The sequence below is a fragment of the Strix aluco genome, chromosome 1, assembly GCF_031877795.1.
Source record: "Strix aluco isolate bStrAlu1 chromosome 1, bStrAlu1.hap1, whole genome shotgun sequence".
In the NCBI taxonomy this organism is placed as follows: domain Eukaryota; kingdom Metazoa; phylum Chordata; class Aves; order Strigiformes; family Strigidae; genus Strix; species Strix aluco.
In genome coordinates, this window is record NC_133931.1 from 21987 (window position 1) to 49360 (window position 27374).

The 27374-nt window shown below is 44.6% G+C and overlaps 2 protein-coding genes across 6 annotated transcripts; one reads left to right on the forward strand and one right to left on the reverse strand.

The window, feature by feature from the left end:
• Nucleotides 1–147: 147 nt before the first annotated feature.
• Nucleotides 148–27199, reverse strand: FAM83H (family with sequence similarity 83 member H). 2 transcript variants are annotated; one of them, XM_074821675.1, is made up of 5 exons: nucleotides 27116–27199; nucleotides 6563–7023; nucleotides 5366–5530; nucleotides 4900–5024; nucleotides 148–2980 (listed from the first exon to the last, which is right to left on the reverse strand). In XM_074821675.1, exons 2-5 carry the CDS (start codon nucleotides 7007–7009, stop codon nucleotides 334–336), a joined length of 3384 nt encoding a protein of 1127 aa, XP_074677776.1. In that variant the 5' UTR covers nucleotides 7010–7023; nucleotides 27116–27199; the 3' UTR covers nucleotides 148–333. The 2 variants fall into 2 exon arrangements, with proteins under 2 accessions (XP_074677776.1, XP_074677868.1); XM_074821767.1 differs by lacking the exon at nucleotides 27116–27199 and adding an exon at nucleotides 9236–9325.
• On the forward strand, nucleotides 9321–17699 carry LOC141922551 (uncharacterized). 4 transcript variants are annotated; one of them, XR_012623012.1, is made up of 3 exons: nucleotides 9321–10311; nucleotides 10696–10944; nucleotides 17279–17699. XR_012623012.1 is itself a non-coding variant. In XM_074821953.1 (2 exons), the coding sequence occupies exons 1-2, from the start codon at nucleotides 9496–9498 to the stop codon at nucleotides 10717–10719; spliced, it is 840 nt and encodes a 279-aa protein (XP_074678054.1). In that variant the 5' UTR covers nucleotides 9321–9495; the 3' UTR covers nucleotides 10720–11192. The 4 variants fall into 4 exon arrangements, 1 of the variants encoding a protein (XP_074678054.1); XR_012623022.1 differs by having other exon boundaries at nucleotides 9321–9565; XR_012623024.1 differs by having other exon boundaries at nucleotides 9346–9450.
• Nucleotides 27200–27374: the final 175 nt, after the last annotated feature.

The window sequence follows — 27374 nt, forward strand, 5'->3', positions numbered from 1 at the left end:
TTCTATTTTCCATTCTTTCCTTCTGAAAGTGGAATTGTTTTGTCTGCTGAAAATGTTCCCCGAGCATAATGTAGAGAGACTCTTACTTTATTTCTTTGTTTGAAGCATCTTGGCAGTTTAATAATTTTATTTGAAACATACTGCAATAAGGTTGCCTGATACCACATGACTTTATTGGGCAAATTGTGCCATAGGAGTCTACTGCTGAACACATTTCCACTGACTAACTGTGGAGCGTATTGCCTATGGTGCTTACAGCCATCATAAACAAGTTACTTCCTCAGTTGCCTTTGACAGTCAGTGATTAGATGGAATTAAATAGTATTTCTATGATCATTTTTTGGTCTTGAAGGTCCCCAGGATTTTGGGCATGAATTTTCCCATCTTCTTGTCTTTAGCATCTGCGTCATATTCTTCTTCACTCTGACTTGTATGTTCATCCTTTTTGCAGAAGACCTCAAATCTACTGTAGACTCGCTTCTCCTTCCGCATATTCTCCATTTTTTTCAGAAGGGTGTCTCTATCCTCTGATGGTTGCCGCTGAAGATTTCGTTTCTGGCTCCCAAAACTCTCTGACCTGTGGATGTTACAGCTTTTCTCCTTCTCACCTTTCCTTTCCAAGCTTGTAGTTGACTTAGAAAGATCAGGATTACTCGTGGATGGTAGTTGCTTGGCCAGTTCAGCTCTGTTCTTCTGACTGTTTGCAGAGATTTGTTCCAAAATCACCTTGGTATCATCACGGAGGTTGCTGCTATACAGGATGTTAGTGGTGGATGAAGGAAATCTCCCCTGTGTTGGCTGGTTGCTTTTGGGAGGAAGGGGTGTTGCAAATTTATGGGTTTTTTCTTCCTCCATCATTTCCTGACAGTCCCCTATGGAAGATCGTTTGAGAACCACAGCTGACTTGTCAGATTTTCCACTCTCAGAAGTGGATTCCTCCTCCAACTTCTTTTCACCTTTTGGGGTCAAAAGCTGCTTCAGCCGTAGTGACCCTTTTCTTAAAAATTCCATTGGATTTTGTTCTTGTTTTGAACAGTCTTCCTCAGATTTATTGAGAGAGCTGTCAGATCCTTGACTTCTAGACAAGTTTTCAAGAACTGATGTGGTACTTGTCCTAATCTGTGGTTTCTTCAGTTCTGTATTGACTAATTTTTGAGTGTCTTCTTTGAACGTCACTCTCTCCTTCTTCTCTGGAAGAGTCAATTTCTGAGTGTCTCCTACAAATATAAGACTCTCCTTCTCTGGAAGAGCAGGTTTATTCTCTATGGGGTAAAACCGAGATGATAATTTGTCCACCTTAGTGCTAATATGTGCTAGGGGATCTTTACTCAATGCATCAACAAGCTGGGGGGTTGATGAGGCCATTCCAAATGGTCTGTCAGCCTCCCCATGCACTTTGTAAGTACTGCAGGAGTCTTTGGAGTCTAGTATCCTACTCTCCAGAATCTTATATTGCACGGATTTGGTACATTTCTTCTCTGTGTTCTGTGATTCTTCCTGTAGATAACTGGAAACAGCTTTGGTATGAGTGACTGTAGCTCGTTCCGTATCTTTGCCCACAGCTTTGTACTTCTCTAAAAGTTCTGCCACTTTAGATGAGGTGGCTGTCTTTATAGTTTCATTGTCTTTTGTCAACTCACTGGACAGTTGTTCTTTTTGGATCATCTGAACCTTTTCTATTGTGGTGTTAGGCTGATCTAACTTGGCAGCACTGAAAATCAGAGAGGACCTGAGTCTTGAGCTCCTCTGGATCAAAGGATTTATTCTGGACCTGAAGGCATCTTGTTTCATTATAGGGGTTTCTTCACCTACTCTATCAGGATCTGAAAATTCTTTGGCACTTTCAATTCCCAGTGACTTGCTATTAAAAGACATAGGGGATTTGAATGCTGGGATGAGGTCAGTGGGGTGCTTTGTGAGGGTATCCCCAAGAACATCATTATATGCCTCTGATTCCATCGGCATTGGAAGACCTTCTTCTGGTTCAGACTGGTATGCACTAAGGTATGAAGAAATCCTCCAGTTACGTAAACCTGTTCTATTTTCCTGTGTGTTCTTGTCTTCATCTTGGTCCTCATCTTTGTCTTGTAAGAACAGGCGTTGTTCCAGGCTTTGTTTCTGTGTAGGAGAAGTCTGGCAAATAAATTTCTGTCCTATATTCTGCCTTCTTAACATCATTCCCATTGGGCCATTGCCTGCAGGATTCAGCTGATCAGAGCCATGTCTCACTTCCCTGGAAGAATTCGAAGGTACGTAATCCAGCCTTAAGGGGAAAGCCTCCTGTGGAAAATTGGGTTCAAGTTCAGGGTATCTGGGTCCCTCTCCATAGTCTTCCAGTTCATTGAATCCTGGCCTACCACCTCGGATTCTCTCAAAGAGTCCCTGAGGTCTGCCAGAAAGATGGGGATGTTCAAACTGGTACTGGTAGAACTGATCCTTCTGAAAATGGCTAGACTGGATTTTAAATTCATCCATATTGTTCATGAACATCTGCCTGGCATACTGTTTAGAAGAAGCAAAATTTTCAAATGTTCCTTCTGCGAAACTGTGTCTCTTAAAAGCATCCAACTCCAATTGCTTGGAACGGAGAAAACCCCTGACAGGATCCATCTGAGAATTCTCCATTTCTACCTTTTTATACATTCGCATGGCCGACCCCTCCACAGTATGGCGCAGCATGTCATCCCGCCTGAAATTTGACAGGAAATACCTGTCTGGATCAACTCTGTCCATAAAGGAGGGAAAAAGATTGTCATCCCTCTGGAACATCAGGGGTGCTTTTTTTGGAAAGAAAGGCATGTTATTGCCGAAGGGAGTCATGGCAAACGTGTTCTCTGCCTTTGCCAAGACATTGGCTGGAGGAACAAGAGGTTCTGATTGCGCAAACAAAATTCGGAATTCTTCGTCGAAGCTGGCCACCAGCTCCCCCTGGAAGATGTGTGCAATACTTCTGTGAATCTTCTCAAAAGACCACATAAAACTACAAAGAGAAATAGAAGTAGCGATAGCGTATTAGCATCGAGTAACTTGACTGTACCAGTTTACATTAAACCATTTGCTTGCCTGAAGAAAATTCTCCTGATATTATTTACTGCTCAGGCAACGATTCATTGCACACTCTTGTTCCCAAGCCTGATAGTTACAAATTGATTTGGCATCACATCTTTGCAGAGGATTTTACAAGGCAATAAATGACTTCTGGTCTAAAAAGCCAGTCAGTAGTAACAGCAGCGAGAGAGCAAGATGATGATAATCCTCATACGTAGTAGATGTTCCTGCAATTACTTTGGGTTGTAGTTGTTGTGCCCATCTTTAAAAAGACCAAAAGGATCAACTAGGGAGCTACAGCAAGTCAGCCTTACCTCAGTCTGAGGGAAAATTGTGCAGCAAATCTTCCTGGAAGCCATTTCCAGGTACAGGAATAACAGAAAGATAACTGGGATCAGACAGCAGGGATTTCCCAAGGGCAAACCATGACCCGATCTGATTGCCTTCTACAAAGAGAAGGCTGGCTGCGTGGACAAGGGGACAGCAAACATGAGGTTTTTCTTGACTTTAGCAAGGGTTTCCACATGACCTTTACATAAGGATCTTTGTAGCCAAACTGGAGTACTGTGGACTGAATGAGTGTGCCAACACAGTGAACGGGAGGTTGGTGAACGGGCGGCGGTCAGGGATCTGAGGTCTGACTGGTGGGCAGTTATAAGTGGTGTTCTTCAGGGGTCACGTCTTGGGGAAATTGTCTTTAACACTGTCATTAATGACCTGGAGAACAGGACAATGTGCACCCTCAGGAAGCTTGCAGATGGCACCAGAACTGGGGGGGTTGGTGCAGTTGATGTGCCAGTCAGGGGGACCTCAGCAGGCTGGGGAAATAAATGTGCTGACAGGAACCTCATGCAACCCAGCAAAGGCAGATGCAGAATGTTGCACCTGGGATGGAACAAGCCCATCTACCAGTACAGGCTGAGGAGGACTATCTAGAAAGCTGCTTGGCTGGAAATGACGTGGGGGTTCTGGCAGGCAATGAGATGAAAAAAGGCAGCAGCACCTTTGCAGGGCTGGTGGCTCAATGTGTATCAGTGCCTGCAGGGAGGCACAGGGGGTGGAGGGAGGCAGGCTCCTTCAGTGGTGTCCAGTGACAGGCCAGAGGCAGTGGGCACAAATTGAAACAGGAGGTTCCATTTGAACATAAGAAAACACTTTTTTACTGTGCAGATGACTGAGAACTGGAATAGGTTGCCCAGGGACTGTGTGGTGTCTCCCTCCTTAGAAATACTCAAAAACCGTCTGGCCACCATCTCTAGGTGGCCCTGCTGGAGCAGAGGGGGTTGGACCAGACGACTGCCAGAGGTCCCTTCCAACCTCAACTGTCTGCAGGAAGGAGGAAGATGTTCAGCATCATGGCATTTGTCTTCCCAAGTCAAGCTCTGCTTTCCTGGAAATGGCTAGATACCTGCCTGCTGATAGGACGTGGTGAACAAGACTCCTTATTTTGCTTTGCTTGCATGTGCAGGTTTCCTTTAGCTATTAACTGTCTTTATCTCAACCCACAGCTTGATTCTCTCCCACATCCTTCTGGGAGTAGTGAGTGAACTGTGTGGGGCTTGGCTGCCTACTGGGGTTAACCCACATTCCCTTATAATTACTATATCTTTTTTACAGATCATTTACACTCTTGACATGAAGGAAGCTGGGCTTCAGGTGTCTGGCTTGTTTAATTGGTGTACGTACCTCAGTTGCGAAATGGTGTATTTTTTCCTCAAAATTGCTGCTCAGTACCCTTCAGTGAGAAAAATTTTGACACTGATGTTCTGGAAGTGGCGAAGCACTGCTTTACCAATTAACCAGCCTCTTTCTTTCTGAAACTGAGACATGTAACATTGCAGGGCTCCTCACCTGTAGTTGCCGCTCAGCACCACCATGCAGTCCACCAAGAGGAACTTCTCTTTCACGTGGCCCTTGAAGGACATCCCTGTGCGGCAGTAGTAGGTTGGGCCAGAAACCGTCCTCACCCTTAGGAACTGGAACCAGACAAGGCACTGACTCAGCTGGAAGCTGTTACTTCCCTCCCCCTGCCCTTCCTTCTTCCCCTTGCTCTTTTAATTTCCATCCTGCCACCATTTTTATACTTCAGCTCTAGTGATTCTGTCTGCATACACAATGGATAGATAAACCCGTTTGTTAGTGTGTCTTCAGCCTTCAGCCCTGTATTGCTGTGCCAGCTCTCCTAGCTTTCTTCATACTCATCTTCCACCAGGGTCTGGCCCATTTTTCTCAGGTTTCTACTGCCATAACAGCCCTCTGTGTCCCAGGACATATCCCCCTCAGGATGCGAATTAGGGCAGGTCTTTGGTTTGCTCACCTCCACATAGTTAAGATTGACTCTGCATTTAGCAGCTGTATCGAGGAAAAGTTGCGAGTTCATTTCATCCAGCAAGATGTACACAGGCACTCTGCGAGCAGCAGCATCCAACACCTCAAACAGCAGGTCCACGTCAGTGAAAATGTCCATCACTATGGCTACCACCTAGGAAAAGAACGCAAGGCAGACATCAGTGATCTGTGCCTGCGTAGGCCCTGACTGATCACGTTCCCCAGCACCCCACATTCCAACACTGCGCTGCTGCACTGTCTCCATTTCAACTTCCTTTATAAACAGGAACCTTCCCATTTGAAGGTTCCTTTAAACACGGTGGGCCCCAGAGCTGGAAACAGAATTGCTGTCATCTAAGGTGTGTATTCTGTATATGAGGGTGAGAGGTGAGGGAAAAACCTCACTGCCACTGAGCGTTCCCTTACTCATTAATCCAACGATAGCGGGTATTTTTTTGGTCATGTAACCACACTGGTTGTATTGAGCTGCCTGGGCACTGCTCACCCCTCCAACACAGCCATGCCATTTTCAGATAACTTCCTGGCCAACATTCAGTCAGCCACTATATAGCTGCATCTATATGCTGATAATGTGGGAAGCAGCTTCAAAGCTCTGTGTCCCTGTCCTTCACGACTCTTATCAGTGAGTATAAATACCTGATGGAAGGGTGTAAGGAAGATGGAGCCAAACTCTTCTCAGTGGTACCCAGTGAAAGGACAAGACACAAGACACAAATTGAAATACAGGAAATTCCAGTTAAACATGAGAAAAACCTCTTTTACTGTAAGGGTCATTGAACCATTGAACACTGGAACAGGTTGCCCAGAAAGGTTTGTGGAGTCTCCATCCTTGGAGATACTCAGGACATGTCCTAAGTAACCCTCTCTAATCGACCCTGCTTTGAGCAGAAGGGCTGGACTAGACCATCTCCAGAGGTGCCTTTCAACCTCAACTGTTCTGCGATTCTATGAACTCTTGGTAATTTTAGCATGCCCTTACACACTCTTCCATGAGACCAGAGGCTAGCTTTGATGCAGTAAACGGTAGTTTTAGAATCATCCCGCCCCTCTGTCAGGTCCTGGGAGCAAAGTCCAGGGAATCAGCAGAGGACCCAATGCATTCCAAGTCATCCTCTGCACACATACGGTTGTAGCTCTGCTCTAGTTGGGCTCTGCACTATCTCACCTGCTGAGCTGCACGAATCATTCTGCGAGCCTCCTCCTTAATGCTGGGGTTGTCCGGGGGGGGTGGTTGCACGAGAGTTGTCACCTCTGTTCCCCTGAACCCAAAGACCATTGGCCAGCCCAGGTCAAGCTCAGGAACAGCGAGGTCGGAGTTCATGGGCCAGTAAGTCCCGGAAGATCCATCCATGTCATTGTCACCTGCAGTGTCTGTGCTGCCTTCCTGATTGGCGTACTGGGGTTTCTGGAGATTCTGTATGATGTGATCCACCTCCGAGTTGCAAAGAAAATCAGGGGCTGCTTCCTCTGCCAGGAAGCGTTGGTAACTTTCTTTGCCCTCTTCAGTAAGCACATCCAGAGCTAAGCGGTAATACTCCTTGTAATGGGGGGGAAGATAGTTCGGGTCAAGGGGATTGTCCCCCTGTGAGGAGCTTTGAGATCGACGAGCCATGAGGGGAGGGAGAGCTGTAAGAAAAGAAAAAAAACAACCATGAGAGCAGTTTCACTCCAATGACACATTCATCCTCATAAATGGTGAGAGTTGGGGGTTCATGATGGTAAAATCAAAAGGGAAGAGATTCGAAGCACACAGCGTAATGTTGGAGAAAGTTCATTCTGAACGGATGGGAGCCTTAAATTAGGCAAAGGCAGTAATGACTTAAGCATTACTTTAACACCGTTAAATGTCTGGGGCAAAATAAGGAACAAATCAAAGCAGGCAGCACTGTGATGAACAAGGATGATGCATATAACAGAATGCCCAACTTTCTTTTTTAGGCTGCTGATTGCTAAGCTTAAATTTGTCTTTGGTTTTAAAGCTTTTTTCTTTTTTTTTCGCCCCTCTAAAGAACAATGCTGCTGGTTATTATCTGGATTCAATTAAAACTCATTTCCTAATGCTACAAAAATAATTCACTGTATGTAATAAGGCACTAAACCAAAAGGCATATGCATGTATACAAAGGTACCCTCTGAATCCTTATAAATTGAGTGTTGTAATCATCTCAGCATATGAACAGAAGCAGGGTATGAGTGGAATGCCGGCAAGTATAAGGGCATCCTGCTGTTGTAACATGGTCAGAAGTCAGACAAGTCTTCACGAGATCCATGAAGAAATAAGAAGCAAGGGGCATGATTGCTTCTTTGATCTCTTGATGTTGGGAGAAATCTGAGCTGAAGGGGCTCATATTCAATATTTGACAGTTGTCTGTAGGGAACCTATTATTTGAGACTAAAGACAAATTTGTTTTTAACCAATTTTTGGAAGAAAAGCTTGTCATGCCACAAATACAACTCAATAAATAGTATCCTACTGATCTGCAAAGGACTCCAAAGCACTTTGGCTTCTGACCTGCAATTAATGTCAATGCTCAGACATACTCTCCCGGGGCTGCAGCACTGACATGCCAACAGAGGCTTCCTCATTATTAGAAAAGAGCGTGGCTGCCCTTGAGCACTCATGCAAAGTTACATTAATGGCAGCGTGAGCATAAAGGGTGAAAGTGGCTGCTACTGTCATTGCCAAACAACACTTTTGCTCCCAGAATGGAAGGGATTGCCATGGATATGGGAGGAAGAAAAGACTTCAGGCCCATGCTATCACTCTCATCAATAGCTGTAAGTGTAAAGCTAGAATAGTTTCAAGATCAAACCCGAGGGGACTTTCTGATCTGACTACCTACATAGCACAGATCACTGCAGTGTTACTCCTGCCTCAAACTCCCACAAGTTACTCCTGCTTCAGACGATAATTCCTAGTAGAACTGCATGATACAACAGGAAAAACTATGGTCTTTAATATAAAGATAGCAACTGAATCTAATAGGTCCCTGTGTGACGGATTCCAATAGGTAATTGTCTTTACACATGTAGCCTGATTTGTAGTCTGAGTTGTCTACATTTATCTTCCCACTCTAATTCTCATTATATCTTTTTTCTCTTAAAATAAAAAGGAGCCCACTATATACCTCCATTTTGGTGTGCTCAAGTCACTTGCTCTTAACTATTTTAGTAGTGTCTTTAGCCTTTCATTTTAAGGAAATGCTCCCAGAATTCCATTCATTCTTGGGTATGAGACCAACATATTCAACATATTTAGATACACCCCATAAAGGGGATGAATGGTCATGCAGACAGCAAACTGCTCCCTGTGCTTGCTCAGAGCAGTAGTGTTGAGAGCCAACTACAAAAACAAAAGACAAAGACAAAGCAGAAGAACCTTATGGTACTTACTGGACAATCAGAATGTCAGAGGGAACATAACGTTGATAAACATGAAGTGGTGAAACAACCTTAATTTTATATTTTATTGATTGATGTCATTATTTCAATACTGTTATAAATCAAGAAGATGGACCTTTAAAGGAAAAGTGTCAGCTAATGCTAAGGATTATTATCAGGTAAGGAATAGAGAAAATAACACCACTGCACAGGTTCACAGGGAACTCACAGCCTGAATGTGTTGTGAATATGAAAGTCTCACTCCTCACATCTTGAAAAAGGCTGTTATAAATCTGAACGATGACTTTTTAGTCTAGAGAAAACATCTACAAAACATGACCAGGGACAGCTGTCCATTCTCTCCTCCAGTATGGGAACTCAAAGGGCATAAAATTAAACTAGCAGGTAGTGGGTTCAAACTGATGACCAGGAAACACCCTTCCTCAGTTGTACTCACTGTGCAGAACTCCCCCCACAGGATGTTTTAGGACGCTCAGAGAAAGCGCGTACAAACAGGACAGGCAAGCAATACTGCGTCAGAACTTTTCCACCATCCCACAGCTGGTGGTGGAAGTGTCGGGAAGCGCAGGGGGAAGGCGAAGTGGGGTCGTGGTTCCAGCAAGAGTCGTCACTTCAGCTCCTTGAGGATTTGTGGTAGTCAGTAATTCATGAGTAAGCAGGAAAATAGGACCAGTGAAGAAATGATGCAAAAGCAAAATGATCCTCGTGGTTTTCTCTAAGCCTCTGGGCACCGGGAGAACACATCTACGAGCTGGAGGGACTCGCGGTAGGGGACAGCCGGTGCCGGGAGGGCCCTGGCCTGCCAGGTGCCTTGGGAAGGTGCCGGTGCTCCTGCGGCACGGCGGGGACAAGAGCGGGACAAGAGCGGGAACCGGCCCGGCCCACGCTGCCAGAGCGAGAACAGCCGCTCCCTCAGGCGGCCGCTGCCTCCGCCCGCCCCGTCCCAGGGTGCCACCGGGCCGCGGCGGGGCCGGGGCGGACCCCGGGGCTCGGGCCGGGCAGGACCGGGCGGCGGAGCCGGGGGCCGGCTGCCGGGGTTGGGGGGGCCGCGGGTGCGGCAGCCTCGGGCCATCGGCTCTCCCGCCGTTCCGGCCCTCCCGTCTCCCGCCCGGGGCCCTGCTGAGGAGCCTCCGCAGAGGCGCAGCAGCGCTCGGCGGTGCCCGGGGCGTCCGGCACCGGCTGCAGGGAGCGGAGCGGGGCGGGGCGGGCGGGGCCGCCGGTCCCAGGCGTCACCCCCAGCTGCGAGAACGGCCCGCGGGCCGCGGCCAGCACCCGCACCGGAGCCGGCAACACCCGCACCGGAGTCAGCAACACCCGGCCCCGAGCGCGCCCGGCCCTGGGGCGGGAGCTGCGGCTGACGAGCAGGGCCGGGGATCTGCAGCGTCACCCTCTTTGGCTCGCAAGGAGAGAAGGAGCGGGATGCGATGTCTCCCTGCAGCCAGCTCCTTCTCAGAAGCTAACGCTGAGAAGGAGCCTCAGCCCGCTGAGTGTGCCATACCCGTGTTTGCCCAGGCAAGGTTTGAGTCATTAAGCCTCCTCACTTCCTTCAGGTGGTTTTAATGTCCTTCAAAACAGACGCACAAGTCTGAGAACTGTGAAATAAAAACCTGGAATTATGTTTCTGCCACCATAAGCCGAAGTAACTCATGACCTGCAAGGATATAAGGACAAGTCCCTAACAAGTGGGCAAAATTAATTTAAGAGTAGCTACAATAACTGTGTTTGGCTGTTCCCCAGGGAAGGCAGGAAAATTGTAAAAAAAGTATCTTTTTCCCCCCAAAAAGCCCCTAGATTACCCTGAGCCTAAGCATGAGGAAATTCTAGAGTTTGCTCACTTTTAAAGCATAGCTGTCATGTACTTTGATGCCACTGAACAGATTCTCATTTTTGTTTTAGAAATGTAGTTCAGGAAGAATCTGAAGATTTCACCCTTCTGTCTGGACTGTGAGACATGTTTGCAGCAGCAGTTGTAACGCCGAGCGGCAGCCTGCTGCGCCTGCACAGATCAACTTCACGGTGTCTTCACACTGGTCCAGAGCCCCCAGGCAGTGCCCGAGTAACAGCATCAGGGCTGCACAGAAAGTCTCTGTGTGTGCGATGAGGCGAATGCACTCAGGACACTCGTCAGCTCCATAGACGGCACAGGTGAGCAAAAGAGACGATTTCGGCCACCCCCGCTCTGCACTCACTGTGCAGGCACTGGCCTGTATCTCTTGATAGAAGATCAATTCTGGTTTGAAACAGTTTATATGATAATTAAGCAGGACTTTTAATTTTTAAAATATATTAAATATTCTGCAACTCTTAAGAGAAAACTAACTCACTGAATAGGATTCCAGAGAGCAAAAGCACTTGATAGTTCTTGGGAATTATCTGGAATGCATTGAAAAAGATACGGCCCTGACTGCACTTGTGATGCATCTGTTGGTATGCCAGAAGTGGAGCAAGTGTCTGCACCTTATGTTTGTGCAAGATGGGAAGCTGATGGTCTCCTGATACAGATTTAGAGTCTGGGGAATAAAAACAGTTTCAAGAGTGACTGGTTGTGTCTACATCTGTAACGAAATATTACCATAGCCTCTGGATCCAAGTGAGAGTTGAAGAGATTGAAGTTTCTGCATACAAATAGAAAAAGCTTGAGCAAATCAAGATCTCTGTAACTTCAATATCTGTTACTTCAAACACACAGGCAGCTGATTTCCTAGTCCAAAAGGACACTATATAGGCAGGGGTTTGTTTACAGAACCAGAGAGGTGTGCTACAATACTCAGTTTTCTTTAAAGCTACTCATCTAGAGGTGCTTTCTAGTTAGTAGCTATTAGCATTTATACAGCTAGAAAAAAATTTAAATAATGGATAAGGTGATGTCATGTGTTTTGTGTGTTTTCTTCATGCTCTAGAATTTAATATCTTCATCAATGACATGGACAGTGGGATCGAGGTACCCTCAGCACGTTCCCCACCGACACCCAGCTGTGTGGTGCAGGGACACGCTGAGGGAAGGATCCAGCCAGAGGGACCTGGGCAGGCTGGAGAGGGGCCACGGGCAAACCTCATGGAGTTCAACGAGGCCAAGGGCAAGGTCCTGCCCATGGGTCGGGGCAATCCCCAGCACAAACCCAGGCTGGGCAAGGAGGGGATGGAGAGCAGGACTTGGGGGGGTTGGGGGGTGGAAAACTGCCTGTGAGCCAGCAACGGGCACTGGCAGCCCAGAAAGCCACCCGTGTGCTGGGCTGCACCCAGAGCAGTGTGGGCAGCAGGGCAAGGGGGGGGTTCTCCCCCTCTGCTCCGCTCTGGGAGACCCCCCTGCAGTGCTGGGTCCAGCTCTGGGGGCACCAGTACAAAAAAGACATGGACCAGTTACAGCAGGTCCAGAAGAGGGACACAAAAACAGTCTGAGGGCTGGAACACCTCTGCTGTGAATAAAAGCTGAGAGAGTTGGGGTTGTTCAGCCTGGAGAAGAGAAGCCTCAGGGAGGCCTTTCAATACTTAACTAATACTTTAACTAATTTGATACCCTTCTACCATAAGGTCACCCACCTGGTGGATGAAGGGAAGGCAGTGGATGTAGTTTTTCTGGACTTTAGTAAGGCTTTTGATACTGTCCCTCACAGCATCCTTCTGGAAAAGTTGTCCAACTATAAGACAAGAGGTACCTGGTGCGCTGGGTGAAGAAGTGGCTGGACGGCAGCGCTGAAAGAGTCATAGCGATTGGGGCTACATCTGGCTGGCAACCACTCACCAGCGGCGTGCCCTGGGGCTCCATTCTAGGGCCAGTTCTGCTCAATATTTTTATCAACGATCTGGATGCGGGAGTTGAATGCACTGTTAGGAAGTTTGCTGATGATACTAAACTGGGAGGTGCTGCTGACTCTCTCGAGGGACACGAGGCCTTGCAGAGCAATCTAGACAGACTGGAGCGTTGGGCAATCGTTAATGGCATGACATTTAACAAGAGCAAGTGCCAGGTTCTCCACCTGGGAGAGAGTAACTCTGGACACGAGTATGAACTGGGAGAGGGGTGGCTGCAGAAAGGGCTCTGGGGGTGCTGGGGGGCAGCAGCTCGGCAGGAGCCAGCAGTGTGCCCTGGCACCAGGAGGGCAAACGGCATCCCGGGGGCATCAAACCCAGCACGGCCAGTGGCCAGGAGAGGAGATTGTCCCGCTGTGTCCAGCGCTGGCGCAGCCTCACCTCAAGTCCTGTCTGCAGGTCTGGGGCCCACCATTGGAGAAGGGTGGGATGGTCCCTGAATGTGTCCAGAGGACGGCAACAAAACTGGAGAAGGGCTGGGAGGCAGATCCTGCCAGGGGTGGCCGAGGGCTCTGGGTTTGTCTAGTCTGGGGACAAGGAGCCTGAGGGGTGACCTCAGGGCTCTCTGCAGCTTCCTGAGGAGGGGATGGGGAGAGGGGGGTGCTGAGCTCTGCTCCCTGGGCCCCAGGGACAGGACACGGGGAACGGCTCAGAGCTGCGCTGGGGAGGTTCAGACTGGACAGGAGGAAGCATTTCTTTACCCAGAGGGTGGTCAAACCCTGGAACAGGCTCCTGGGGAGGGGCTCGATGCCCCCGGCCTGTCAGGGTTGAAGAGGCGTTTGGACAATGCCCTTAACAACACGCTCTAACTTCTGGTCAGCCCTGGAGTGCTCAGGCAGTGGGACCAGATGGTCGTTGTAGGTCCCTTCCAGCTGAACTATTCTATTCTATTCTATTCTATTCTATTCTATTCTATTCTATTCTATTCTATTCTATTCTATTCTATTCTATTCTATTCTATTCTATTCTATTCTATTCTATTCTATTCTATTCTATTCTATCCTATTCCTATTCCTATTCCTATTCCTATTCCTATTTCTATTCTTATTTCTATTTCTATTTTACTTAAAGGGGGCTTACAAGAAAGATGGAGAGAGACTTTTTACCAAGGCTGGTAGTGACAGGACAAAGGACAACAGTTTTAAACTGAAAGAAGATAGGTATTGATTGGACATAAGGAAGAAATTCTTTACCATAAACGTAGTGAGACACTGGAACAAGTTGCCCAGAGAAGCTGTGGCTGCCCCATCACTGGAAGTGCTCAAGGCCAGGTTGGACGGGGCTTTGGGCAACCTGGGCTATTGGAAGGTGTCCCTGCTTGTGACAGGGGGTTGGACTAGATGATCTTTGAACATCCCTTCTAACACAAACATTCTATGATTCTATTAATTGGTTGGCATGCTTTAATTCCCCAATCTGCAACAAGACCTATACTAGGTTGATGAATTCTCAGCTTGCATGAAGAATGCTGTTTTATATATATATATATCTATATAATTGATATGGTATATTTGCATTATATCATTTGAAAGGCCTAAAAAATATGGGTAATTTCTGTGAAGAAATATCTTGGGAACTCTTGGCATTGGCATCATCGCAATAATATCCCTCTAGCTTTTCGTGTGCTGCTATCTACAATTAATATACTCCACGCTTTGCATGACAAAAGATGCACAAAATGATCGATACTCTTTCAGTAGTCTTTCAAACTACTTTCCTGTCAATTTAAGCAGAAGGGGAGAAGTTAACTGAAACCTCAAAGTTTATTATCTTTTATCATTATGGTAAGCGTGAGCTTATCTCAGGTCATGAATAAATAAAACTTTACAAAAGTGATCTAGGTAGCTCCTGGGTTAGAAACTGCTAGGAATGTTAACTCACTATGAGGAAGCAGAGTCACCTGAGCTTTTGCAGTCCATGTACTTGCAGTCTTTGCTACTAGTCCTGCTACTGTCCATCTTGCAGAATTCATCTAGACTCTGCATTTAGTTAATGTTTGGTGGTTTGTTTTGGTTTTTTTTTTTGCTAAATTACAACTCCTGGGACTACCTCTCTGCAATTGGCAGAACTCTGAGATGCTGGTTCAAATTTGATGTTGTTAAGCTGCCAACTGCAAGGCTGTGTCTCTAGTTCTAGGTCAAATAATCCACTATTTGGTAAGTAACTCCCCTACAAATCAGCTAAAAATTGTAACATACCATGTATGGCTAATATTTGCCATAGTGAGGTTTCTAAGATATAATGTTTTTTTAAACTACTGTCTCTTTACATCTATGTTAACTAGTTTTGATCCATTCAAAATGTGTCGGTTACCACAGTGCAGTGCTGGATTTTGTGGAGTACCAATTCACATGCCTTACAGAAGATGAGATATATTACTAAGGATGCAGTGTTGCCTTGTCATTGTTTGACTCGAGAACTGTGTATTCTGTTTATTTTGTAGGGCATTCAGGATATATAATGCCAGGAAGGGCAGCTTTCTCATTCAGTACTTTCTCATTCTCTCTTAAACCCTTGGCAGTTGTCATGTAGGAGGCATGGAAGAGCAAAATGAAGCAGCAAAATTTAGGCAAGAGCTCTGTGAAATGCATAGCCCATGTGGGCCCTTTAAACTGGTTGGCAAAGGCTCTCATTAAAGTTAGACAGCAATGCCTTGGTTCCTTTAACAGGAATTCACTGAACACCCACTGTCAGATTTCCTCATTCCAGAGTGACAGATTAGGGAACACATTATTTATTACTGTTCTTGCATGATAGCTCTATTTTCTTAGATTATGGTGGTGTCTAAAACAAAGGGGAACTCCAAGAAGGGGTTGCCTCCTTGCTTGATCTTCACCTGCAAATCTATCTTCTGGAGCTTCATTCATCCCAGAAAAAGACAGACATCATACTTCTGGAAATCTGAACCACTATAAAACTGTCAAAGAAACTACGTCACAGACTGAAAATATACCAAATGTATATGGAAGCCTGTAACTAGTGGTTAATAGAGAATTTTAATTTATATGCTTATTTTATTTAATTGGGAAATATTTTATTTTAATTGTTAGTCACAGTTTACAAATTTTTATGACACAAACTATGGGGAATCTAGTGAAAAATGAAGACACTAAAAAGAATGTGTGGCACCTCCACATTGCCCTTGAGAGTCTTTATAAAGGGTAGTAAGATAATCTGTAGTCCAGTTATAGTTCAGGAACTGAATTGTATATGGTTATGGGAGGAGCAGAGATCACATAAATCCAGCATCTACAATTGTGAACAGCTGTGTGACATATGATCAGTCCAAAAGGAACCACTGAACATCCCTCCTTCCATTTACATGCAAGAACTGAAAAAAGTAAGACCCTAAAGACCCTTACTACAAAAGCCCCAGAGCTGTAAAACCTACAGTGCACTACCAGAAGGGAACAGGAAAGCTCAAGCACACCACCACTGTCCTTCACACCTTCAGCTGCTGCGACTTTATCAGGAAAAGCATCCCAGGAAGAGTACTGCCCCTACGTTGTACAAGAAAGCAAAGGACTCCTACTATATCCTGCCAATATGACCTGGGAAAAAATTCCAGCAATTTTTTAAACTTGTTTTTATGAGCAAAACAGACCAATATGGGACCTGAGAAGTTCTTTAAGACCACTAAGCATACTGGCATCTGCCACTACTTATCCTGCTGTCCAGTCCCTGTTGTTTTAGAGGAAGATGAAAGAAAAATTCCAGAAGTCAAATTAGGTAGCAAGGGGGAAAATTCTAACTTCTTCCCAGCACCTAGCCTTTAAGCCTTGGGTGAATTAAATATAAATAAAGTGCAAACAAACTATAACCAGGGGAGACATTCAGGTGTCTACACACAGGTGTTTAACGTCACTTGGGATGCCCTAAGATATCTTTCCTGGCCTCCAGCTGCTGGTCGAGAGGGTGTGAGTCTCTTGTAGGGCTTGTGCCACATCTGCTGTGTTTTAGATACTCTAAGGCACCTAAAATGACACAAAACACCAAACTTTGGGAACCAGGATTGCTCCTCAAGGGTCAGATTCATTAACTAAATGCAGGTGTATAGCATGCCTACGTGCAAGCGAATGGCCTTGTGATCCCCTTTTTAGCTATGGAGAATAAGTGAATAAAACCAAAGGAGTATGGGATAAGATTCATCTTCTAATATAGGTACTTACATTTGGCCAAGTCTTCTCTTAATCTTTCTCCCAGAGACATTAACAAACCAGTCTTCCAAAGCTTCAGTACTTTTTTTTAACCCCAGGATTACCTTTATCCTGCCACACAATCCATTCTACCAAGATCCAACTTGAAACTTTCAGTACTTTATACCAGAACCTGCCCAGGAGATGGGTGGTTCCAGAATTTCAGTCTTTAAATGGCTAATAAAGAAATCGGAGCAGATTTTTTACTTTTTCAGTTGTACTTTCAAATATAACTTTTACAGGAGGATAGATCAGTCTCACCCAACTTCAGGTATCTTCATTGCAGAACATCTCCATGAACGTCTGATGTCCATACTACTACTACCAAAATATTATTATTAATCAAAATCTAGCCAATACAGTGAAGTACTTGTCTCACACTAAAGTAGACACCCACATCAAGGCTGATGAATCCTGTACAACAGTTGTAAGCCATCAAACTGTACTAATAGTTCTTTTGTACTCTGTTCCAGGTCCATTTTAAAGTGCAGCCAGCACAGCTGAACACAACATTACAATGATTCTCTTACCAATAAAACTGCCTCCCTACTCCTCCTTCTACATCCGTGGATGTTGCCATGGCATTGCACTTCAGCTTGTTGGCTACTCTGATACGCGTTCGTTTTTACAGTGGTTGTTGGGATACGGTCTCCTTTTCCTAAGTATGAAATGGATTCCTAGTTAGTATGTGTAATAACTAATTGTGATGCATCAGTTATCAAGTGATCCAAGGTGCTCTGTACACCTGCTGTACCTTCTATTTTTATTGACTTTCTCAAAAATCACGTACCTAAAAGCTTTATCACAAGTGTTTTTACTGTATTGATAAAAATGTTAAAGAGATAAAACATAACACTGAGCTTCATGCAAATCTGTTAAAAACAAACCTATCCAATTATGACTATTTTTTGAAACAAAACTTCTTAATAAAGTGCTCATTTTAATTTTGAACTGTCTGTTGGCTAATGTATATCACAACTGCTTTTTAAAAGATTAAGAGTACATGAGGGGGGACTGTTAAATCATCTGATGTACTATTGCAAACCATTAGCTTATCACTGAATAACTGAATATTGCAAGTCGATGAATATCTGGCTTGCACATTGCAACTCAACATTTCACTATCCCATTCTACCTGTACCAGTGGTCAGCTGGGTCCAAGGAAGGTGAAAAGCCCTACATACATTTATCCAGTTGTGCAATAAGGAAGACTGCTTCCTGACTCCTTCAGAGAAGTCCTATGATATGAGACTTGGTTATCATTGCTATTTTAATGTATAGCCATGATTAGCATGCAGCACACAGTCCTACTCTACCAAAGGCCTGACTGATAGAGAAAAGCAGAGCGGAGTAGAGTGGAAAAGTGCAGATACAAAGGGCAAAAAAGAGCCAAACAATCTTTCAGCCTGAACACCCTAGTCACTTGTACACACAGGCAATAACATTCTTCACAGTAACTGTATTGAAATATATATAAGAAATATATACACATTTTTAAATATCAAATAGCTGAGTCAACCATTTTCTTAGCAACCTACTTCAGTGTTCATTTACTTTTATTGCAGTGAAAATGCATCTTCTTTCACAAAGTAATCTTTAACTTCTGATTTTAACTGTATTATAATGCCTCTATTCGCACAATTGAAAAATTACCTCATACCAGATCTTTTGTCTGTTCAAGTGGAGTGTAAATCACTTCTCAGCTTTCTCCCTGATAAATTGAACAGACTTTCTGTTGGTAGGCCTTGTCTCCTGTCCCTGGACAATGTTTGTGACTTTTCCTTAAGAATTCTCTGAAGTTTCTCTGGTAATTTAATTCATCTTCACACCACTGAATCTTTGATTCTATAATTGCAACCTTCATTCTGGATTTCTTTATATTGTTTTATATCTGATGGTATGAAAATACATTTGATCACATTGTAGTGTTGTGATTTTACTGTTATATCCTGTTATTTAGTAAATATATTTTTATATATATTTACTGTTTTGTCAAACTTTATGTTATCCTTGAACTTTACTAGACTATTTATTGATTACATAAACATTTTATTCCACTCCTGAGCAGCACTGAAGAAAGACTCAATTGCTGGTAAGTCTGATAAAAATGAAGGTTATTAGTACCTTCTCTCTAATGATTGATACTAATAAATTGCTATTTCATTAACTACCTAATGCAGGACCTGTTAATTTAGCATAACGTAGGATTTTAATCACATTTCAGAAAGCATTTATTTAGACGATTTGGAGAAGTCAGGGCTTATATAATAAGTATACTTGCACCTTCACTAAGCAAAACTGTATGTTTACTTGAATCCCAGAGGGCATACAATTAGATCAGGTTTTTTCCTTTGTATAAATTACCTTGCACTGGCAGCACATGGTTTCATTTGCATTATTCTGGCCTTTCAGCTCACTTGGTTAATTTTTTTCCAAAGTTGCCTGCAATTATTTCTGGATTTAATAATTTCGGTGTTTATTACCACTTACTTTCAGTAAACGTTGTAAGAGATCTTATTAATGGTCTTTTGAAAGTAATGCACTTTTATTCCCTGAAACAACTTTAGCATATTTATCCAGCTAACAACTGGCCATTGGGGTATAGATTTGTAATCAAATTATTGTGAAGTAAACTAAGTTTGCACAAACATAATGATCCACAGTACCCGCCACACATGTTCCGTGTCATGAATGAAAGGCAATTACTTCTTCAGCAAAAGTGAACTGTAATACCTTGCATTTACCACAGGGTATTAAAAAGTAAGGGTACATGCATACAGACAGCTGCTATGAAATCGTTACTCTGTGATGACACACGAGTGTACAGCATTTTTGTGTGCACCCACATCCTTAATCCAAAACTATATTCAAAATAACATATTTCAATCGATTTTATCTGTGTAAATTACTGACATGGCTCTTCCTCACTGTTAAACCAGGACACTCACATAAATTCTGATTATTTAGATTATAATCCTCCAGAAACATTGTAATTTTTCCCAATCCCATTCCATGCAGTATAGTGTACTTTGTACTCCTGTGTATTGTCTTCTTTAATACTAAATGTTTGTAATGTAAAAGCCCCTCTGAACATCTTTGCATTTCACCTGCCATTTACTCATATCAATTTCTGTATTTTCTTTCTGGTTTCTCTAAATAAAGAGTGCACAAATTCTTAGCCTCTCCAGGCTTCATTCTTGCTATGTCTGAGCCCTCTTGTTACCGCATCTTTCTGGGAGAACAGAGCATAAAATCAGCTGTACCGGATGGGATCAAAGGTCCATCAAGCCTAGAAACCCGTCTCCAATAAGGACTAAGAGCAGATGGTGTGGAAAACATATAGGGACAGGCCAAGCATTTATGATGCTTCACCAGCTTCTCTAAGCCAATTTTACCTACTTGAGGCTCAAGAACCTCCTGACCCAGATATGCTTTAATGACTGTAGATAGCTGCAAAGAATTTTTCTATCATAAACTCCGGGTTTCCCTAAACCCACATAAAATTTCAGCATCTGCAACAGCCAGAGGCAAAGAGTTACAGCTCAGCAATACAGTCAAGAACAGTCTCCTTCTCTTTTGAATCTGCTGCTTGTACTTTGCTCTTTAGCTTTGGATAGTAAAATCAGCATCTATTGACCCCTGTCATGCTGCTCTGATTTTATACATCTGTCAACTCTCCTGTCACTCATCACCTTTCTAGATGGAGAACCCTAACTTACTCAACTGCTTCTTATATGGAAACTGTTCTGTGCCTCTGGTGATCCTCTAGTCTATTCTCTGCATTTGTTTCACCCTACTGTATTCTTTTTTGAGATGGTGGGACTGGAGCTCAAGATGGAAGTGAAATATAGCTTTATATACAGTGTTTACATTCTGTTCCTCTCCTAATATGCCATCTGCTTTTTGACCACTAAGGAGCAATGAGCATCCTGCTGATTTTTAGGATAGGATTACTGCGCTTTGTGGTTTTTTCTTTTAGTCCTGCTGTTGCTGAACTGCCCCACTGACAACCAGTTGATTTTCCTGAATCCCAAGAGGCTACAGGCAAATAGCCTTGCTGGTTTGGTTGAATACACAGTTACAGTAAAAGACTGATGAAGAGACAGAATCCCATAGTACTAGATGAAGTACCAGCAATTCTTAAATTCGTTCTTGCTTAAGACAGTCTCATAATCTAGGCCCCATTAGACCAGATAAACAGATGAAAGAGAAAAATGAGTTGAGAGGTACAAAGGAGCAACTGGGACATGTGCAAATTTAGCATTGTACATACAATCACTTGTGGAATTAAGTGGTCTGTAGGCACTATACTGCAGATAGCTTCTATAGGGACATTTGAACAACAAGTTTTTGATGGAGTTTCTTAGCACAAGGAGAAGCATGGGAGAACGATCACAGTGCTTAAAGGACAGGCAAAGTAACTGGCATCAGACAGATAAAGTCTGTTAAGGAACCACATGCTTGGTCCATTTGCTCCACCATGAAGGGCACATGGACCAAGATGAAACATTTGTGAATTTATTTTTACAGGGATTCCAGACTAGCTTTCATTTATCATTTGACAAGTCACCACACTCGCTCCCATCTTCTCCATACGAGTCCTGCAGTACTTCGCATTTACTGTTCCTCTGATTTTGCAGTCACTCAGAATTGATATTGGATGAAGTCAGGGAAAAAAGTATTGATCCTCAGTGTCTTCTTTCCACACATTCTAGAAGGCTGTTATCATTATTTGGCATTTCATGCAGTTCTCTGCTATCCTAAGCGCTCATTTCTTAAAACATGTTCATAAATTTAGAAGTATCAAGAACACCAGTCATGATCAGAACCTTACCGTATTAGATAATGAGTGAACCAAAACTGCAAACTTTAGATCCTTCCCAAGAAATCCTTCCTCTAACTATAGTAGATGGGACAAGGCTATAGAAAGAAACAAGCATTCAGTACACTAGCTCTTTAGAACTTACTTTTTAGCATGCTAATATGGGATAGTTGGGGTTTTTTTTCAGGAGGAAGCTGAAGGAGAAAAAGAAGGTAGGCTTTGTAGCTGTTTATGAGTAACCCCTCCCATGCTTAGGGGCAGTGGATAAAGGAGAGCACGAAGGAGCTTGCTGAAAACTTAACAAGTAGGAGATGAAGGCTGATATAATGGTCTGATGAGAGGCAGGATTCAATCTCTCAGCAGCAAAGGTCTCCTCCACCCGTCTGCTTGGGTTTTCCCAAAGACACTGGGTTGGTTGCCACTGTGCCAATGCACCTCTGCACAGGGAGTACTAATATAATCACTCCCCTCCTCAGCCAAAAGAACATTAGTAGGAGAGAAACAGGAGGAGAAAAAGGAGCACGCAGCTATCCATGTCCAATTATCAAGAGCTTTTTTTGAGGAGGGACTCTCCAATGGAAATTTCCCTTTGGCTTGGCCCGAGGCCTGCTTCACTTCGTGTAACTGGCAGTGACTTTACTAGCATTGATACTTATCACAAACATTCGATTTTTGTGACACACAAAAGCTATCAGACCTTCTTAATATTGGAAAGAGTAAGCAGTGATGTGATCACAGTCTACAACTGTCTCTGCACAGAAAAACGTTCAACCATAAGGAAGTGTTTAATGTAGGCAGAGCAGGGAAAAGTAACTGACAGATGAAGCTAGATGTAAAAATTCTCCCTTTGCCTCTGGATTAACAGTAAGAGCAGAAACTGGAGAAAGTATAGACCTGTTGGCTTGTGCATCATTTGCTGCCCGTCCATATTATGTTCCATTTCAATGAACTTGAACTGGTTTTTTTCTAAAAGAGTAGCATGAAATTCTAGTTTCAGCTACGCTGAGTGGATGATCACCACAAAACCCTACAGATTAAAACCAAAAATTAAATAAAAGGACCTTCATTTTTCTTGATTCTTTGTGTCAGGTGCAAATCAAGAGCACTGGACTGTATTTACCCAGTCTAAGAAAATAGGAAACTGGCTCAGTGTTTCTCTTCTCTCTCATCTGCTGCTGCCTGACGTCATCCCCTGCTGATGTCTCAGCACCTCAGGCTGGCTCTATCTTCCTTCCCAATGCTGACTCCAGTGCTTGTTGTTACGTGTTTTGCCTGCACAGCAAGTTCCCAGACTGCCTCTCTCAGATGATCACTTCCCTGGCTGGACCTGCTTCTCCGCTTCAAGACACTCCCAGAAGCTGAGGCCTTCCTGGGTCTGCGCACCAGCAGAGGGAACTGCCTGGGAGGAAGCCAGGCCGTGCCGCTCGGGCTGGAAAGGCCTAGTAAGATAGAATAAGATAGGATCTCTGCCTGAGACCCCATGCTTACGTGCAAGTACAGGCACAATTTGCTGGGCTTAAACACCTTGTCTTTTCATCGCCCTGGACACCAGCAAGAAGAGAGAGGCAACACAGGCAGAAGAATTTACTTTAGCCCGCTGTACTCCACAGATGGCCACAAAACCCCTCTGTGCTATTCACATTTGAAGGGCTTGCAAATCCTGGTCAAGAAATGAATCAAAGTGATTTTGAGAGTCAAAGAAGCAGCAAATGGTACATCCAAGAGAAAAAAGCAAAGAGCAATTTCCAAACAGTGGTCCAGCAGGCAGGAGTGTGTGGGCCACAGCTGGCCCATGCACCGTGTTCAATGAACGGCATCACCTACAGCTCTTACAGTGGGCTGTGAAAAATTTTCAGGTTTCCAAAATGTCTAGAACCCCTGAAGTTTAGAAATCATTTATTTAAAAAAAAAAAAATTACTTGGCCTGATAGAACAGAAAAGATTATATGAAAACAGGTTGCTAATATTCTGGAAGTGTTAGTTTTAGGAGAGGACAGCGATGCCTACGATAAAGCTACTTGAGCAGACATTGTGACAGTAAGACATGGAAAATGTTGATTTGCTCTCAAGAAAATGTACTAGGTAAATGATTTGGGGAGGGACCCATCTCCTGGAATATGGTTTAAGATGTGAGGTTTTTTAATTCTACATTGTGTGAGGGAGGGACAGCTAGTGCCTTCTAATCCTGCTGCAGCAGACTGAATAACCAGTATTAACAGTGACAGATAGGCTCATTCTTTCCAGAAGCTACTTCTACATGTGCTAGCTTTCTGTACTAAGGATTGGACTTCTACTGAGAAAGGATCTCTCAATTTAAGGCATCTCACCTGCCAATCTCACCGTGCTGTGCCTGTGGCACTTTTGGTTTTCAAGTGTACCCCAGAATTTCCTGGTTTAGTCCTAGCACATTGCCATGGAAATTTTACAAGAGCTATGGCAAAGGATGCTGGACACCTTCCTATTAACTGCTCTTCTCACCAAGCAAGGCTCAGATACGTTCCCCAGAACAGCATGGTGACATGTGGGTAATAGTCTGAATTAGACCCTTTCTCAGCCACAACTGTGTCTGCTAAGTCCTCATAGCAGTTATTTTTCCTCTTTCAATTTTCCTTTCTGTATTTTCTGCTGAAGTCTCTCTGTGTTCTCATTCTAAATGTTCTCTCAGTTTTAGGCTGTAGGCTCAAAGCCTGGGTTACTGTTAAAATTTCTGTTTGGAAGATGAAAATACGGCCTTTGTTATTCATATTACAATGTCATGTATGCAACCCCCAGGGCCTTTTCTTCTGGTCACCTGATCAGCCTCTACTGACCACCCTATGGTAAAGCATCTGAGTGAATGTGATCCCATTCTTTATTCTAGATGGTCTTATATGGATCTTGGTCATCATTTAAAAAAATGGTATGTCTGCCTGCTGTAGTGTAGGAGTTTCACTTCATGTGAAGTCATGGTCATCAGATGAGAAATTGCTTCAATTAATTTAATCAAGTCATTCACTGAACTTTCATGGATTACAACTTTATCTTCCATATTACGTACATTTGTCAGCTGACCCTACAAACAGGCATAATAAACTCTATTGTGTCTAAGGTGAGTAGTAAATGTACTGAATGCTACGGGCATGTGGCAGAGTAGCACTGGGAGCCTGATCAGCACCTCAGAACACCTACTGGACTCACCTCTGCTTATCAGTGAGTGCAAGGGATCCCACAAAATACTCTTTTCTGGAGAATCAGGAAATTAGCCAAACATTCAGAACGTCCAGGGGATTTTCCTACAGGCCAGAGGAAGGGAAAAGTAGCAGAAAAATTACATGTCGTAATTTTCCTTGTGAAGTGGTTATTGAGACAGCATGTCAGTGTGACAATCTTAACTGTCCCATGCAATAAAGGGTATGGGGTGGCATGTGTAAATCCAGACTGTAGAGGGTCACTAGGGCAAAACCTGATGTTTACAGCTACTGAAAAATGCAACTCTGTGTGCAAAAGAGACCTCTTACAGAGAGCAGATTACCTGAAGAGATAGACTCACAGAATCATTTAGGTTGGAAAATACCATTAAGATCATCAAGTCCAACCATTAACCTAACACTGCCAAGTCCACCACTAAACCATGTCCCTAAGCACCATGTCTATGATAGCAGCGCTCATGCCAAGCTTACTCTCCTTCCATCAATCCCTTCCCTTGGATTTTTATTTACTAGGTAGCAGGCATAAGGAAGTCTAAAACAGAGGACTTCAAAAGGTCCAACAGTGTAAGGTATAATTTAGACGAGAACTGCATGCTGCCCTTGACTTTCACTCACATTCTGATTTTAGAAATGCACTCATGAAACTTCTCTTCCTCATTAGGGCTACAAAAATCCAGCCAAATGGGGTCTGATAAGCAGTCTAAAAGTGTTCCATTAAGCATAAAATACAAGGGAGTCCCATCCTGCAAGGTTTGGAGGTGAATTTCAGTTGCTTGGAAAGTTGTGATTGCTTAAAAAATGATGTATAGAGGAGGGGTGTCTCTGTCCTCAGCTATGACACTGCTCTGGCACAATCATACCAGACCCTGGTATGTGACATTGTCACTTTTTCCTCCGACATGCAATCTTCCCTACAACCACACAAAGAGCATAACTTTTTTTTTCCTCAGATACTATTTCCACTGCCAGGTGACATCACATACAACTCTAAAGCCCCTCAGATAAATGGGAGTTAGGCCAAAATGAAAAAAACTTTCTCTCTACAAACCGCAGCCCTTCTGTGGCCTTGTAATAGGGTGAAGGCATCCTATGTTTTTTCTGTCTGCTTGCCTCTCCATCCAATGAAAACACACACCACTGTAGGCTGTGCAGAGGTATCCGGGCCACCATTGTTCTGCACTGCTGTAACTGTCACTGCTCTGTGCTGGGGCTAGTTTGCTGCTAGAGCTGTTACTCATGTATGTTTGGCCTCTATCACAGTTGAGCTTATTGCAACTTCCATGAATTAGATGTTTTCAGCAGAAGAAGGATGCTATAGGCACTTCTGTCCCTTCACAAATGCCTCCTCCCCCTCTAACTGTTTAGAAGATAGAGAACCTCGGTCCTCAGGCCAGACAAAAGCCATAATTGACCTCTATTGACCTTAGTCAATTTAGACTGATGGGAAGGCAAGACCTTCCCAGTCCTCTCTGCTCACACACAAAACCTGAGGTCTGTCAGACAGGCTCACATCTGTGGAAAAAATTTGTGAGCATATGCACGTGTGCCTGTGCACTCATGTGTCCACACGCAACCTGTCTGTGCTTTTGCATGTACGTGCACGAAGGTCTGTGTCGCTGCTTGCAGGCCATGTCGGCAGACAGCTACACACCCATGTGTGTGAGCGAGGTCAAAGCACGTAAAGGCGCAGTGGGCCTCAGGAGCTGTTTCTTGGCTCTTAGCCTACTGCAGACCTCGGCCTCGCCAGCGCTACCACCAGTGAAGTCCTCTTTGTCCCAGTCTCCTGACCACACATCCCTACAGCGTTTCCCATCCAAGGAGGCGGCCAGCTCAGGCTCTATCGTGGGAAGCTGAATCAGGCTGCAAGATCTCTTCCCGAAGACAGGGATAATTTCGGAAATATCTGCTCCATGGTGCTTTCTCAGAGGAGATGGGACACAAGTTCACTGACGCGCTCACTAAGGAGTTTTGATGAGGCTGCCTGAGGGCTGGCAGCTCTCTTCCCTCAATGCCACAATTCCTGCTCTCTGTGCCGTCGCGTTCTCCCTCCCCCCTTGCCTCCCCTGTCTCCTCCTGGGACTCTCCTTTCCCCCACGGGAGCAGTCACGGTGTGGCTGGCAGCCCCTGTTCCTGGAGCCTTTCTGCCTCGAAGCAGCCGTCTCCTGCCCACAGACAGGTCCCTGCCCCGCGTCCCGAGCACCCAGCCCTGCACAGAGGAGCAGGACAGGACCTCCCCAGCCCCTGCCCACCACCTCAGGCAGCCGCCCAGGTACCCCAGGAGGCGCCTGCACTTCTCCTACCTTCCCAGGTGAGCCGGGGCAGGTGGCGGGTCGTGCTCTCCGGCTCTCCGCTCCCCTGGACGTGCCTGCAGCCTGATTCACGGGCACCTCCGAGCCAGGAGAATCAAGCTCCACCCAGGGCAGAGGGTGAGTAAGAGCGAGAGAAAGGCAAACTCCGGAGAGTTGTTCCCTCCCCAGGATTGCAGGGGAGCCAGAGATAAGGGCTGCACATTCCTGAGCCGCAGGCGGCCTCTCCCTTCCCGTCTGCCCTGAGCCTGTC